Source organism: Ruditapes philippinarum, unplaced genomic scaffold (assembly GCF_026571515.1).
Source record: "Ruditapes philippinarum isolate M1 unplaced genomic scaffold, ASM2657151v2 ctg6353_1_1_1_1, whole genome shotgun sequence".
NCBI classification, from domain to species: Eukaryota; Metazoa; Mollusca; class Bivalvia; order Venerida; family Veneridae; genus Ruditapes; species Ruditapes philippinarum.
In genome coordinates this window covers 12,501-29,091 of record NW_026858614.1, presented here as the reverse complement: position 1 = coordinate 29,091, position 16,591 = coordinate 12,501, and the positions used below count along the sequence as shown (strand labels likewise).

The following is a 16,591-nucleotide window of genomic DNA, read 5'->3' as shown; positions in this document are numbered from 1 at the left end:
TATATCAGTTAAATGCAGTCCGATAATTAAATAAACAAGTAATCATACGGAATATCTAAATCTGTTTGAATACCTGTCACTTAACAAAACATTTTGGACATAATGAGCAAATACTCGTGTATATAAATATATAAATACTACGGATTCATAAACTTTTCTATATTTGTTAATACATTTTTCACGACTGATGTTTCAAAAACGTATTTATTAAAAACAGTGTTTAAGAAACAAAGTATGCATTCATCACGCATATATTGGAAGAAACTAAACATATGCAGTTCGCTACAATTCGCTACTTTCTTTACATCGTCAGTAAATTAATCTTCAACAAATATCACCAACCACTTGACGGCTAAATGCTCTCTCCTAATTTGAAGGACTTTGTGTTTATTGTACGTATTTGCTCAATACATGTTATTAGATTAGAACAGAATTACATCTTCGAACTAAACTAACTGTGTGAGACCAACACAGGATTAGAGCACCACACTAAATACAGTTTTCCTTTATATACCAGACAATGCGCTTGAATGATTAAATGCTAAATTATCGCATTTTCTCTCAACGGAATGAACTTTAAAACATCTAATTCATCATTTCACACCGATTTATAACCGACAATGAATGAAAAATGTAAGAATCGGCGAAAAAATTAATAACACAATATGTGTTTATTTTGCTATTATGATTTCGACACTGCATTGAGTTAAATCCAAACGTAACAGAACGGATTCAACATAGCAAAGGTAAGAATCAATAGTTTATTCGTAGCTGGAGAAAATTGCTATTTTTTCTTTGTTTGTGTTACTTTCTTGCCTTCATTTTATTAATATACATGTTTGCACAAACTTTTTTACTGGTAGTTTACTCTAAATTTGTACGATCTGCAATAAAGAGCAAATGAAAAACATTTTAAGACATATTGGAAGGTTTTCTGTTTACCTGTTGATTGTAATCGTATAGTTTTATGATTTGTTCCATAGTATTTATTTCAACGAATTTATTTTCAACTTGGTTTATGTAGTACCAAATTTTAATTTACTGCATTTGTTTATAATGATGTGCTAAATATTACAACCCTTTTGTGTAAAGAAATTATTTCAGAACCAGTTATAACTGTGTATTTTAAATCGCTGACTGAATGACACGCAATTAGAAAGGTAAGCAAGTGTAATTTTATAAAATTACAAAATGTCGCTTTTCATTAATCAGACGTTAACCTTATCAAATATATGAACAGAAGTAGGTTAGCTAACACCCTTTACACATGATATTGTTATGACCACACATTAGATTAGGCTATATCATATTTCCATTACAATACTTGTTTAAATGATAAGCCTAAATACCACCCATCTCTACTCTTTCTTATTTAATTACTCTACTCAAATAGCAAACTTGTATTGAAATATAAGCTTACCTTTTGAAATGATATTATAGTAAATAACAAAACATCTGCAAAATGAGGCAACATATAGTGTTCAACCTAATACTGAAATACTAAAAGTTGTCTAGTATGGTTTCTGTTGCACATAGCTTTAAGACAGAAAATGATCTTTTCCAAATGTTGACCTACAGACAAGCAACAGATTTGTTGATACATAGCCTACAACAATTCGGTTGACAACGTGTCTGTTGTACATTGCCTATTGCACACAGTTATCTTCAACAGTAGCTCCGGATGTATAAAATAGTGGATCAAGTAATAACTAGGACACCGTTGGCAAAATAATTATCACCAACCTACATTTTCGTCATATGAAAATTCCTATAGACCAGTATCCTAGGTCCACTTAGAGTTTGTTACGCGTTAATATTGCAGCCAAGATGTCACCAAAGACAGCAACCAAGTCTTGTTTTTGTCATCAACTTTAAGATGGACAACCAGTAATTGATCAAGATTCAAAGTCTCTTGTAAACCAATAAAACATGGATATAGAATAAATGCAAAGGTTACTAAATGCAATGTCGAAAATTATAAATTTACACCAGAATTAAAACCATGCAAGTTAAAGCATCGACATCATATACATGTACTTCTCAAAGTAAATTATACCCATTTCTTTGAGTCGAAATTAATAATGGTAAAATATAGGGACTGCTAAGGCTTCATCTCTACAACTGTGATGAAATTTGGACACCCATCGACGGTATAGACAATTTCATTGATCGTTTTCAAAAGTGCATAGCCTACATGCAATCATTATTGTACCGTCTCTTAAGCAGGCCATTAATCTTTATCGTAAGTTGCCCTCGGCAGTTAGACATATAAAAAGATGTTAATGTTGCATTTTACAATTTTACGTGCTTTAAAGCCCAGGAGAATCCCAAATAGGGCAGGGCAAAAGGCAGAGCACGGACAGGATAATCACTAAAATGATACATAAGAAGAAATAATTTGTAACTGATAAGGAATTCAAAGAAAACAAATAAATGATTGAATAATAGGCCAACAAATTTAAAGGGCACATGGGAAGGGGACAGGAGACCCGGGGAAAGGGGCGTGGGTAAATTAAAGAAATATAACTAGGGGCAAAAGGGAAGATACTTACTGTAGACAATAAAACAACAAGGGACACAAACAAAAGTGTCCCCAAAAAGTATGAAACAACAAAAAAATCTGGAAACAAAGTGATCCCTCGGAAGCATTAATCACAACAGAATAACAGGAGAATCGCAGACTCGGTTTGATTGAGTCTGTACATGAGGGATAATGAATACGTGCATAATCCCTCACGTCCCATAGCACCGGCTTGAGCGGTACGAGCGGTACTCTATTCTCAACACCTAAAAGTGCTGGCATCAATGATCCCGAAGGACCAGAAAAATATAACAACACTGAAGTGAAGTACGGGGCAACTTTTTACGGCTGCCACACAGCACTAGACACCTGCTGTTGTGAAGTTAAGACATACATATGAGGAACACAAAGGGGTCAGCAGCATAAGTACTGCTGGGGAGTTTAAACCGGTAAATGGTGTTCCAAACCTCACGCTTAGTCCCGCCATGTTCCTATAAACGAGACAGGGTAAATAATATGAGTCTCTGCCAAGTAAAATTCAAACAGTTGTCATGGTTACAAAACGTGAAATAAGTAAAACACCGAAATGCTCATGTAGTAACATATAAACATATAAAAACCCAATGACCATAACAAAAGTACACCTACAAGGGCCCGATGAAGCAAGGCAGAAGACGAACATTAAGGCAATTCAGTCCCAAATGGCTTTTACCCAAAATGATGTAAATATTAAATTCCTTTGTAAAAATTCAAATGTAAGGATTGCAAGAAATATTTAAAGACAAATCGTAGTTCAGGAAAAGTTAAGCCAGTGTTTCCTCGTCATTTACTTATATCCTCCAAGTATTAATGTGCAATTTTATATAATGTAACACAACACCTTTCATTAGAGTAATGTTTATCAAAGAATAATCGAAACGAACGGAAAGTCTTGCACCATTTACACACAATATTGTTATAAACGTAGGTAAGATATGTTGGTATTATATTTCACTTAAGATATTATTCTTACAGGTTTATCCATATATCACCCATTGTCGCTCTGTTCACGTAACAGGACACTAAAATAGCGAATAGTATCAAAATATACAAGATTAATTTCTGAGATAAAATACTGTAACACAATTCATTAATTTCACATCCTATAGAAATATGTAATACAAAATATATTAAGATTATATCTTGTAAAGAAATAGCTTCCCTTATTAATATCACAAATAGGATTCTGTTCATAAAAAGTAATATGAAATTTAGATAAAGTCATCATAAAAGTTTTAATGCTTTTTGACAATATAGATCTAGTATCATATTGTAAAACTATTCTTAACTAATGTACACGCTGTGCCGATAATTTTATTTGTATGCACTTAATTTGTATGCATGGATATGTTAAATTTTCAGTTTTATTTAAAAGAAATTCTTTCTTTTGATAAAAAAACAAGAGTTACTGATTGAATAAAGATATCAACATTTTAAAATTTCAAACACGCTAAAAATAACAAAGCCAGGACGGGTTTTAAAATTAATCTATGAATAAAAAAGTAAACAGTTTCTCTGTCGTATAACTTAATAACCTTTTTTTAGAATGATAATTATTATATTTGTGTACTCTAAATGAAATCCCAAGACATAGCAATTAATGAAAGTAGAATCTAGACCTTTGTAGTGCTGAAGAACGATTGGGAAGTTTTATTATTTTAGATATATATCTACGCCCGAGATGACAGACAGGCATCCCACTGATTGAATGGGGTACAGTATTATGAGGCTTCATAAATATCATTGCTGCTATGCTTTTCACAGTCGCAACATACAGTTTACATATATAAGTATTTATAGTATAAAAACAAAACAATTTAAGATGAATATCGAAATATTTATTTAAATAGTGCTTTTTAAAACATTTGTAAAGCTTCAGTAACTAAATGCAATCATGTGTGCGATATATGCTATTTAAAGTGACAATTATACTCATTTTTTGTCAAGTTGAGCATAACTGACTATATATTCCAAAAGATAGACTGTTATAACGGTAATTCACCAAAAAGTAAAACTTGAGAACATTTAGGATAAAATATAAATCTGTCTAAATATATAATTAAAACTTATAAAAATTTATAAATTAAAACGTTACAGATAAATTCTAGTTGATATTTACAGAAATGTCATTGGAACACGTGAGTCACTTATCGTTCATACAAAGAAAAATTTAAAAAATAAATGAAATAATGGCAAAATGTAAACTTGTTTTGACGTTCATCTGTTCATAAACTATATGCCCTTGGATGAGCATAATGTCACTTTAATCTTAATTCCCCGATAAGTGCTAGATCATGTAAAGGGAAACAACAAAGCCATAAGTTAATAATTTCATCTTAACATTGTTACACCACTTATGAATAAATAATATAAAACATTAACATATCAACGGCAAATCATGATACGTTGAACGAAGAGTAAAATTCTAAACCTGGATGTGAACTACTCTTAAACAACAGGTGGTTACAAAACTACAGGTTTTTGAGTAGCTTTCATAAATTACTTTTTTTTAAATCTTAGTTACCATCTACAAAGTAAGTGGTGTGTTATTAAAAACTGAAGGTGCTAGGGAGCATGGAGGGTAGTTTGCAATTACAACTACCGTCCATGAACAGGCTCATTCAAACCGAGCCTGCAATATTCTTCAATTTTGCCGTGTTCGGCTTTCTTTAGAGACTCTGTTTTTCTCTATATTATTTTGTTCGAATGAAACTTTTTATTGGAAGAAAAAGTACCATAGGATTTCAGTCACAGGAACGCTAGAAGTAACTTTGCTGAGTAAACACGTCATTTTTGTAACCATGGTAAAACTTAATTAAAAAAAGGAGGAATTACATATTTTTATTCTTTGGTTGCAGTCGTTGTTGACAGTAAATGCATTAGGATATTCGGATACAGGATTTAAATAAATATTGTCATTATAACATTTCCTGACATTCATTTTCTTCTAGACTAATATCATTTTAAGGAGGCATACAGTGTCCAAGGTTCATATCTCATTGGATTCCTTTTTCCTTTTCTTGTTTTCTTTCAAGAAGATAAATATTGAAATTCAGATAAACATGTTTGAAAGAGGTTGGTATTTTTAATGATTTTTTGCCCTATTCAAATATTGAAAGCGAACACAAGTATTAATGCCCTGGTGAAAGTAATTTAATGTTATAACACAATGCTATAACCTTAATTAAAAACTGAAAACAAGATCTGAACTAACTAACAATTGATTTTATTGTATTTTATTATCAGAATATTTTTAATCATGTGCATGACTTTGCCATTATTAAATTGTTTTTAATACAGAATCTTTTATTACTTTTATAGTCATTGTTGCCTTTAGTTATTGATGTCAGTTATTTGTTCAATATTAGATTTTTATGTACTATTTGACATAACAAAGAAACAGTTCCACGAATAGATTCAAGTGGTCTTCAGACTCCTTATCAGACAATGACTCTACAGACTTGCTTACAGAATCAATTGTGTAATATTTGTTCCAGCAATATTTGCACTTTTCACGCTTAAAACTTACAGTGCAAATGAAAACAACAATATATTTATACAACAAATATCTATACAAGTATCAAAGTCGATATTTGTCGACTTTGATACTTGCATAGATATTTGTCGGCTCAATCAAATCGAGCCTGCAACATTTTCCATTTTGCCGTGTTGGGCTTTCTTTAGGGATACTATTTTTCTCTATATTATTTGATACTTGTATAGATATTTGTCGACTTTGATACTTGCATAGATATTTGTCGGCTCAATCAAATCGAGCCTGCAACATTTTCCATTTTGCCGTGTTGGGCTTTCTTTAGGGATACTATTTTTCTCTATATTATTTGATACTTGTATAGATATTTGTCGGCTTTGATACTTGTATAGATACTTTGTTGTTTTTATTTGCTCTGTCACTTTTTTATTAATCAAGTGCTTTAAGTTTCTTTTAATTGTTAAGCGATTATGAACATGTTATTTCAAACAGTACTTTCTTACATTTCTCTAATTTATTGATTTTTAAAAGTAGACACAACATTTTTTCTTTATTTACTTTAGAATTCTAAATACTATTTATGATATGCCATTTTTATAGTAACTTTTATCTAACTAATTATAACTAGATATTTCATAATAAATTTCCAAAACAGTTAATTTTTTTTGGCTGTTATTTCATTTTAAATTATCGCCGATATTATATTATGTTAACAATATTAAGTATTTCACACACATTTACGTGCGCACACAGACAAACGCACACATGCGCGCACGCATCCTTTCAACGACGATAACCTATGTTTTGAATGTTACCAACCGTTATGTATATTTACACAGATATAGATCGGCTGTGACCAGGGCCTCGATTACCCATCCCATAAAATATGATTTACGGTCCATTTAGACAAATTCTAAACACAAATAAAATCACTCTCCAATATTATCTTCTTTCATCTATTGTATCTTCAGTGTATTTAAACATTTGACCCTTGCCTTTAATCGATTTGTACACATTGTCATTGAAGGTTTTGAAAGGATTTATTTTTTTTAGAAATTTTGTACATATTTGCTTTCAATGTATCACTGCAAACATCGATTTATTGGATACGAATGAATTCATGCGGAACTAACGAACGGCAAAATTTACAGAAGCTGGCGTTCTCATTCTTTGCTTATCAAATTATTCAATTTTGATTAGTTCAGGGAATCAATGTTATTAATAACACAGATATATAACTATTGAAGCGATGAAAGTTGTAGGGAACGTATTTCTGAAGTTTTATGTAAATATGTGATTTATTTAATGCTTAATGTCATGTGACAAACACAACTTGCGTGCAGGTTAAAGGCAATATGTAAATATGTAAGACAATAAATAAAAAAAAATTGAATAAAATGAAACTCGTCGCTGTTGTTATTATCTTTAATATCTTGAAAGGTGTCGTACTCCCCTCATTTCATATAAACAAAGATGGATTAGAAATACTTTATAATATAACGGATATTTCAAAATGTCAAGTTGGGGGTGATAGAATCCGGAGAAAATTTGGCTTAAGTTTGCCTGACTGTGTGGAAGAATGTGTGTTAAGACCTCGTTGTAAGACATTATGTTATTGGAGGCGCAGTCAAATCTGTGACCTTTATCCAACTTTTCAGCCAAATTTCAGCACTGGAGATTGCATTCGTGTCTCGGTAACAAATATAAGTGTAATGAAGGTAAGTTTGATTTACATCTGTAAAATATAATTAAATCTGTCATTATCAATATTTTTCTGTCCCATCGATATAATTTGGAAGAGAATTATGAAAATTGGTTTTATGTCCTTCCGAAACATCAGCTGGTTACTAAGGTGTCTATGAGAACAAACGTAAAGTGATAGTAGACATTATTTAATCAGTCAGTAATAATTTCATATTAAATTTTAATCAATCTTTTACGTGGCTTAAAGAAAAAAAATGGGAGAACAACAGAGTATTCACGTAAGAAATTAGAGATAATCGTCTGTACGTAAATGTCGAGGAGACATAAGAGGGTGTAGATTTGAGGACAGCGAGGACATTATGAGGACATTATGTGATTCTTTCCATTTCAATTGGCCAAGTGCGATTATTTTTGCTTTATAGGGCTACAAAACAGTTGTAGGATTAGAAAGCTAAAGGTATAAAAACACTAAAGTGACAGATCTTGGAAGGACGTTGGTCCGTCCTTCCATTCATATTGATATCTAATACCCGCTATTTTGAGTTAACATAATTGAATATAACCAACTATGGCTCGCCAAGTGCCGTTATATTCAATTGATGGCAAATGCATTTTTATACTAAATATTATTCTGAGTCATTTTTTACAGTTGGTAGACTTGATTACATTAAAATTAAATAAGAATGTATAATATTAAAAGGAAATTATTAATGAACAGGTCATCAAATACTATCAAAATATTAATATTAAGTTATTGCCCTTTAAAACACAGGAACTATTAAAGGCCATTTCTCAAAACGGATGTGAACGATATTAATTGATATTGTCATAAATAAGTGTTTTAATTCTCATTCAATTATCTCTAATTAAGAATAAATTGGAAACCTTTAAGAAGAACAAAAACAGTACGTTTAAATTTTTGTAAACTCGTTGTGTTCAAGCTAAAGTGTAAGCCATCATTTACGGTCCTTTAGCACCGGCTTTAGCAAAACAATTTGTCTGAGACATCTCTATTGTGTGGGCTTTATCATTAAGAAAACAAATAAAGTTTTATTTTTCACTCATATTCTGAAGTACACCGTACAAAGAAATTTCAACAAGCAACAAGTATAGCACGGTGGTGAATATCAGTATCAATCAAACGTTTGTATGTTTTGATCTCCATACATTGTATATATTACAATTAATACTTGTTATAAAATTCGGTAGCCTAATGTCTTCTAATTCTATGAAAACTATATTGTGCTTTGTCTAAATTTATTTACTTAGCAAATAGACAACGTATTTCATAATATCTCTTCTAGTAATATTTGAAAATGAAATATATTCGAACCATAACTTATTGTTTAAGATGTTTGCGTTGCATGTATATCTTTCAAAAGAACTGACTTGCAACAGTGAATATTACTTTTAGTCTAAAGGACTTTAGTGTTCTTCATGTCTTTATATTTTAGAAAATGATAGAATAAGTTAAGTGCAGACTATTCAGGATATTGTAGGTTGGCGTCTGTTTATTTGAAACTTATGCATGCAAGCGCAACATATATATTAAACATGTTAAATATCATATTGAATATTGAACATAATATTCCATGAAACATCTTATGTTTGCTGGAAAAATCCATGTTTTGATCTCCAAACATTGTATATATTACAATTTATACTTGTTATAAGCATTGTACTATGCTTTATACAAATAAACTTTTCGTATTCGTATTCGTATTCGTATTCGTGTGTTGTTATTGTTTTATTGTCATTTTAATATATCTTCCCTATCTTTTCTAACGTACGTCAAACAAACGCTAATGTAAGCTTATATTCTAGAAAAAAATGCTTATTTGTTTATTTTCTGAATGTTTACAATACATCATGTAAATGGAAATTTCAACAGCAAGTTAAACGTTTGTCTCGTAGTGTCTGGTACATGGAGTGAAAACATATCGAGAAAATAAAATGTACGACAATAACACATTACTAAAAGCCGGAAATTGTTCTTGACCAATATGTGACCTGAACAATTTACGTTCTTCAAGCTCTTTTTTTTACTGAATCAATCCAATAATTCCCATTGAACAGGCAAAATGAAAGTGTTATTGGAATATATTTACAACAATACAAGATTGTACAATATTTAAAATTAATATTTCATAAAAAGTAAATTTGTCATATCTTTAGAACCATATCTTAACCATATCTTAATCACTATTATTGTCACAACTATGTAGATACATGCACACTTTAACCTTTAAAATCGAATTGCTTATTGTATTTCACATTTAAAATCACTTTTCATTGAATATATTAGCATTGATTCAGAATTAAAACTAAAATGATTTATATAATATTGTTACAATATTTTTTACAGATGCCATGCGATAGCTGTGCAAGTGGAAAGTTCTGTGAACAATTTTCAAAAACCTGCACGTACTCAGGTAAGACAAAATATTAAAGCTGCATGTCTCCAAAATATTTCAAGAAAATCAAAATTGAGCAAAATGAAATAAGATTTATAAATAAAAGAAAGATACAAGATTCAAGTTATAATTTGAATGTAACGTTCGATGAGAGACTGATTTTACAATATTTTTTACCATATTTTTAATGCTGGACTAACACAGTATCGGCTATTTTTTGCATATATTTTTTTTGGTAATTAACGTGAATCGTCAGTACCATTTGAAATCTGTAAATTACTCACTTTGTTCACTTCACAATATTACGAAAGACCGGTGGGGACATTTCAACTTCATGAATTCACGATTTCAACTACACGAATGTATGTTTTCAACTCACGAATGCACGATTTTAACTTCGTGAATTCATGATTTCACCTTCACGATTTCATCTTTATGAATTCAAGATTTCAACTTCACGAATTAACGATTTCAGTTTCGTTATAATATAAAAAAGAACACACGACTGTCTTTACAACTGAATGAAAAGTATTATTGATAAGTTATTGTGCCTGAATTGTTATCATACATCGCCATATATTAAATCTGGGATAGTCTATTTAAAATAAATTAATTACAATGTCAAACTACAAAAACTGAACTACCATCGGTATAACGCTTTTAAATACTGCAGGGGCATATCATTTTCCTTTGCTGAAATAAACTTTGCCATGGCGTGTTGTTTTAAAACAAACTTCGTCAATACATTTTGAAATTTTTGAAAATTTGGTGACTGGATAGTTAATTTCAAAACATTTTGTTACATAAAGTATAATATTTAATTGAATAGAGACCAATTAAGGGACACAAAAACTGTGTCGTTACTTATTAATTGCAACAATTCGTTTCATTTAATATAATAAAGTTAAACTTTGCGTCAACAAAAATGTAGTCAAGAAACACGTATCTATCAAAAAAGTACATCTACGCAAATTGAATGACAACAAAAATGGCATGGCTTATTGATCTGCAACAAAAATATAATTAAATTTAACAAGGTAGGCCCTAGCATATTGGACAATTTTTAGGTTGGTTATGACATTTTCAAACATCAATAGAGATAAAATGGCTTTTTGAACTACCATGAATTAGAAATGGCACATTTCTTTCTTACAAAGAAGATCTAAATCATGTCATGTTCATTTCAACAAAATATGATGCATGCAAATAATTAAACGTACCTGGTGACTTATTGAACTTCTAGAAAAATAGTGGTTACATAATGAATTTCAAGTGGGCACATTTTCCGTAAGTGTTTCAAATATTGATTAAACCGATAGACAGGTATTATTTGGATAATCTTATGAAATATTTATGGAAAACATTTATGAAATGGTATTAGAGATCTTCCATTATATACATATTCTGTTATTTAAAGAAAGGCAAACAAAAACAATGAAACTAATGATACCAATCACATCAATAAAAATGACAACATTTCATTTTCCTTAATATTTTTCTGCTTTAGAATGTCCCAGTCAATCAATCGACACTGTTGTTGTTCTTGGAAACGTCAATGCTGTAGGAAGCAAGATTAGATATAGATGTGCGGCAGGGTATGACTTTACAGGCGGTGAAAGGTACAGTGTATGTAAGCCTGATGGTCAATGGAATGCTACTGCTAGCTGTACACCACAGAGAGCTGGTAAACAATTAATATGAAGTTCATATTCATTGCAGTTTTTGCTTGTAATACTCTTGTTAAATACTTTTTTCTTGATTATTTAAACAGCAGACACTTTTAAAGTGTTGATTCAATCATGTTGACTTTAAATATTTTTTATATAATAAGTCGCGAAGAACAGCTAATTGGTTCAAATATACACAGAACACATTAGTACATTACATTAGAAAAATGCACACAACGTTACATTTGTATAGAGTTTAAGTCCTACATAGTTATTAAATTATTACAAAAGAAAATATTTGAACCATTTTTTTCCTTTAATTATTCGGTTACAATTATTAATATAGATACTTTATTAAAGCAGGGAACTCCCTTTATTAATTTAAATCAGTAAATTTAAAGCAATGTGAAGATATTATTTAAATGGGTAAAATCTATTCAAGATTGTGGACCTCCGCCAGCTATTCCTAATGGAGTTGCGTTGCTTAGTAATCTAACTGGTACGTTATCCGGAGATACAGCAACCATCATGTGCAATGATTGGTACCAATCAAAAGTAACAACTATTTCATGTAGTAACCTGGGAGTATGGCAAACTGCCACATGTGCAGGTATGTTTTTACTTTTAAACACAACCTAAATGTTTCCTGTATAACACTTTCTACATTTTTTTTTAATGCAAATGAACTGCACAGGCTATCGATAAACATTAATACCACACAGTATTTTATATGTCCTATTGTTTGTTTATATCTAAATCGATTGTATTGATAAGATTTTTATGTTATTATCTGCGAGGACAAAGGTGAATTATATCAGTTGATCACATTGACATGTCTACTTGTAGATTTAAAAAGTTAAATGTGGCAAGCGGTTTTGGCATACAAATAGTGTTGCTTTATGTGTCTATAAATGTTTTTAAAAAGTATCTGTTACTATGATAAACTCAATGAAAGCAAGTATTGAAAAATGTGTTTCTGGTAAATAGTTGTTTTTAATAATCTTTGCATTTACAATATTCCTATTAATTATAATTTAACAGTCTCAAACAAAAAGGTTTTGAATTATAAATTTAAAAAATAACATATGAGCCGCTTCACGACAAAACCAACGTGATGCGTTTGCGACCAGCATGGATCCAGACCAGCCTGTGCAACCGCGCAGTCTGATCAGGATCCATGCTGTTCGCTTACAAACCCTATAACAAGAAGAGAAACTGATAGCAAACAGCATTGATCCTGGTCAGACTGCGCGGATGCGCCGGCTGGTCTAGATCCATGCTGGTCGCAAACGCACTATGTTGGTTTTGTCGTGACGCGGCTCATATATTTTCTTTAATTTGAATTTGTTTGTCAATGCTGAAACTGAAATGGCGATGCGTGTCCTAGGTTTAGAAATATTTTCCTTAAAGATCCTGTAACAGAATTTTTATGTTTTTTTATCAAAGATATGAAGCTAAAATTAAGATTTATCAATTTAAAATAAAAAATTCTATGAAGACTAAGTCAAATTTTTCAATAAGTAATGAATGCATATATTTTAATGATTACATATAAAATGTACAAATATTTGCAGTAAATATTTTACATATTCTTCGATGTTTGAAAACTGTTTTAGAAGCATGAGTATATACATATTAATATATATAATTTCATTTAAGTTTGATATACAACCTCAATTACAACATAAGATATCTTTAAAAATTTGTATTCCCGATTATTAGATACCATTTACAGTGTACGACATTAATAATGTAATGCGTCACTAAAATAACTCCTAGAGTTATCGATTTCATATACCTTTAAATCTAGAAGCGATAAGTAATGTTAACAAAAAAGTGATCTCAACAAAACAATCATGTATGTACCTTGTAAAATTTGGTCGTTTCTTGTCAGTTTTATTCTTATTCGTCCATAAAAAATGGATAAATTAAAAATAAAATATGTTGTTGTTTTAGATTGCTACCTCACTACATCAAGAGCATATTCAGGGTTGACAGCTAAAACAATAACAGGAAAGACTTGTCTACGATGGGACGCTTCTATAATATCCCTACAGTCCTTTCATGGACCCAGCCCTCTTTCCTGAGTCAACGCTTCAGCAGGCGAATAATTACTGCAGAAACCCCGATACTGCGGAACATCAGCCCTGGTGTTATATAGACTATCTCACCAACTGGGAATACTGCGACATCAAAGAATGCATTTGAACCATGTGTGTTTTTAGCTCATATATTCCGGATGATTATTATTTATTTTTAATGGTCAAAATTTATTTCAAACAGACAATTGTATTTAATATGGAAAGTTCATTGACCAATGTGTACAAAAGTCCGAATAAATTGCACACAAATTTAACACAAAAATTAATAAAGCTAACGCAATACCAGCAAACACTAACTACCGATATATTTTCAATCAATTAAAAAAGTAAATTTACCGCGCAATGGTCCCTGTATGACAACACTCGTTGGTAATTTTATCAAAAAAATCAAACTCTGCTTGTCATTTAACGCAACAAGCGTAAATAAATGATGGAAAGGGACCATAACCGTTTGAAGGTAAAACAAAAAGGAAAATAAAATGATGAAGCACCATTAACACGTTTTAAAATTTGAAAAAACAAACGACTTCGAAAAATAACATTAATATATTCAGAAAATTTAACACTTTCCAGCAGAAAACTCACCGTTTTGGAAATGACAATGATATACGATCGTGATACAACTACAAACAACTAGCATTTAATATAGTACTGTAGCTGGATCGATCACTATCATTTAGGTAATAAACAATAAATAAAAAGTACCAATGGGTATAATATTCAGCGGAGTGAAAATTTATTGAACATTATGGCGTAAACGTAAAACCAATGATTACGCATGGTAATAAGACGGCCATCACAAGATGGAAACGATGAGCGATAAAACCATTTTAATCATCATTGATCTATATAAAAATACTAACACTTATGTTTTATTTAAAATTGAAATTCAATAAATATGACATTACTTACGAGCTATGAGAACTATGAGTATTACAAAATTAATGCAATACAAGTACAAATCTGCAAACATGTTTTATGGAGATGATGAAATGATGAAATGTGCAACATCTCACATCCCTGCAAGCACTGGATTAAGCGTGATTCTTTCCTAAAAAATGCGACTTAATGCTTGATTCAATCCTCAACAGTAACTGTATTAGGATCCCAAAAATAAACACTTAGATGATGGACAGTGTAACCTTTAACAGCTGCCACACAACACTTGTGAGCATACAATTTGAAGGGTGGTATGATGTCCGGTGGTTGAAGATTCTTTTAAGCAATGATGGAGTAATCAGATAACAAAAATATAAAATAAAAAAAAACAACAATAATTTTTATCATAAAGGTAAAACACATGTTATATTATACTTTAATACAAGTGGTTTGAAAGATTAATTTAGTCATCATATCTGGAAACATTTGAAGCATAAGTTGGTAAAAACATTTTTTGATAAATACATTGATGTTTATCAGTAACTGATCATCTGTCATAAGATATTTGCAATTCCCTGTAGTTTTAACAACCGCGCAATAAATAAAATGTGTGATTCATGGAAAATGTATCAACTACTCGTCATATTAATCATAATCGCGGAAATTAATTGATTTGGTATAATACTCGATGGAAGTCTCGTAAACTTATTATTAGCTATTTTAACACCCGGCCCCGGTTTCACAAAAAGCAACATATGTTATTACTCAAAATATAACTCAATGTCGTAACTCAACTGAGTAAGAACCTTTTTAGGCGTTTTACGTAAGTACTTACGTTTAAACTCAATTGAGTCGAAATAATGTAAATAGTCATCAGCAATACGTACAGTTAGTTATACACGCATTTATATGTCTTAGAAAATATATCATATGGCTTTCAAAATGATTACTATGAAAATAAAAAAATAATAAATATTTCACATGACCGACGACCATTAAATTACTCATTTCTTCTAAGAAATGCATAGGTGTAAGAGAAAAACTGCACGGGCAACGCTTTGTATGTTCAAGTTTAATATTTCATGCAATTTTAGAAATTAAAATTGTACCAGGTGCAGGTGCAAGTACACTTACCACGTGCTCTGTAAGGATAGTTGAGTTACTCTTACTCTTGGTTCGATTTTGTTACAGTTAGATATAGTTGAAATTTTCAAATGATTACAGCATCAGTTCGGGTTAACAAAATAAATAACACAGTATTTTCATCGGGATAATATTTTTACTGTTACCCACAAACCCAATGACATGTGTTTTTATATATTGCTATTTTGTGATGAATTGTTAACACTAAAATAGTACCCATTACAATATTGATGATGCGAATGCAACAAAAGGAAAAGCTTTGCTTTTAACATTAAATCTAATTTCTTGATATACCTACAAAAAACTATCGAAGAAGTGTAACATAATTTCTCCATTTCAGAATACAGTAGAAACATTGCCTACCTTTGCTTAGTATCATATAAGACAACAAAGCACGAATAACTATATAGGAATGTTGTTGGTAAATGTGAAATACATGGTCCGATATTACATATCATTTATATATAATAGCAGATAAAAATTGCTCTACATCAAAAATAACTTATCATCATAAAGTATAAATATTCGTTAGAACTCGATCAACATTTATTGTTCAAGAAATAGTTTTTACGATTATCTAAATCATAATTTTTTTTTGTTTATATAAGTTTTCAAATACTTATGGAAAA

The 16,591-nt window shown here is 30.6% G+C and overlaps 1 protein-coding gene and 1 long non-coding RNA gene across 3 annotated transcripts in view; one reads left to right on the top strand and one right to left on the bottom strand.

The window, feature by feature from the left end:
- The first annotated feature begins 69 nt into the window (after window positions 1-69).
- Window positions 70-14,392, top strand: LOC132753711 (coagulation factor XIII B chain-like). 2 transcript variants are annotated; one of them, XM_060744209.1, is made up of 5 exons: window positions 70-746; window positions 10,123-10,189; window positions 11,679-11,855; window positions 12,281-12,448; window positions 13,795-14,392. In XM_060744209.1, the coding sequence occupies exons 2-5, from the start codon at window positions 10,123-10,125 to the stop codon at window positions 13,923-13,925; spliced, it is 543 nt and encodes a 180-aa protein (XP_060600192.1). In that variant the 5' UTR covers window positions 70-746; the 3' UTR covers window positions 13,926-14,392. The 2 variants fall into 2 exon arrangements, with proteins under 2 accessions (XP_060600192.1, XP_060600191.1); XM_060744208.1 differs by lacking the exon at window positions 70-746 and adding an exon at window positions 5,729-7,771 and having other exon boundaries at window positions 13,795-14,390.
- A 2,083-nt stretch (window positions 14,393-16,475) lies between these two features.
- Window positions 16,476-16,591, bottom strand: part of LOC132753713 (uncharacterized) — a 3,832-nt gene continuing 3,716 nt past the window's right edge. The window contains exon 3 of the long non-coding RNA XR_009628998.1: window positions 16,476-16,591. This exon is cut by the window's right edge and continues 224 nt beyond it. This is a non-coding gene — a long non-coding RNA (uncharacterized LOC132753713).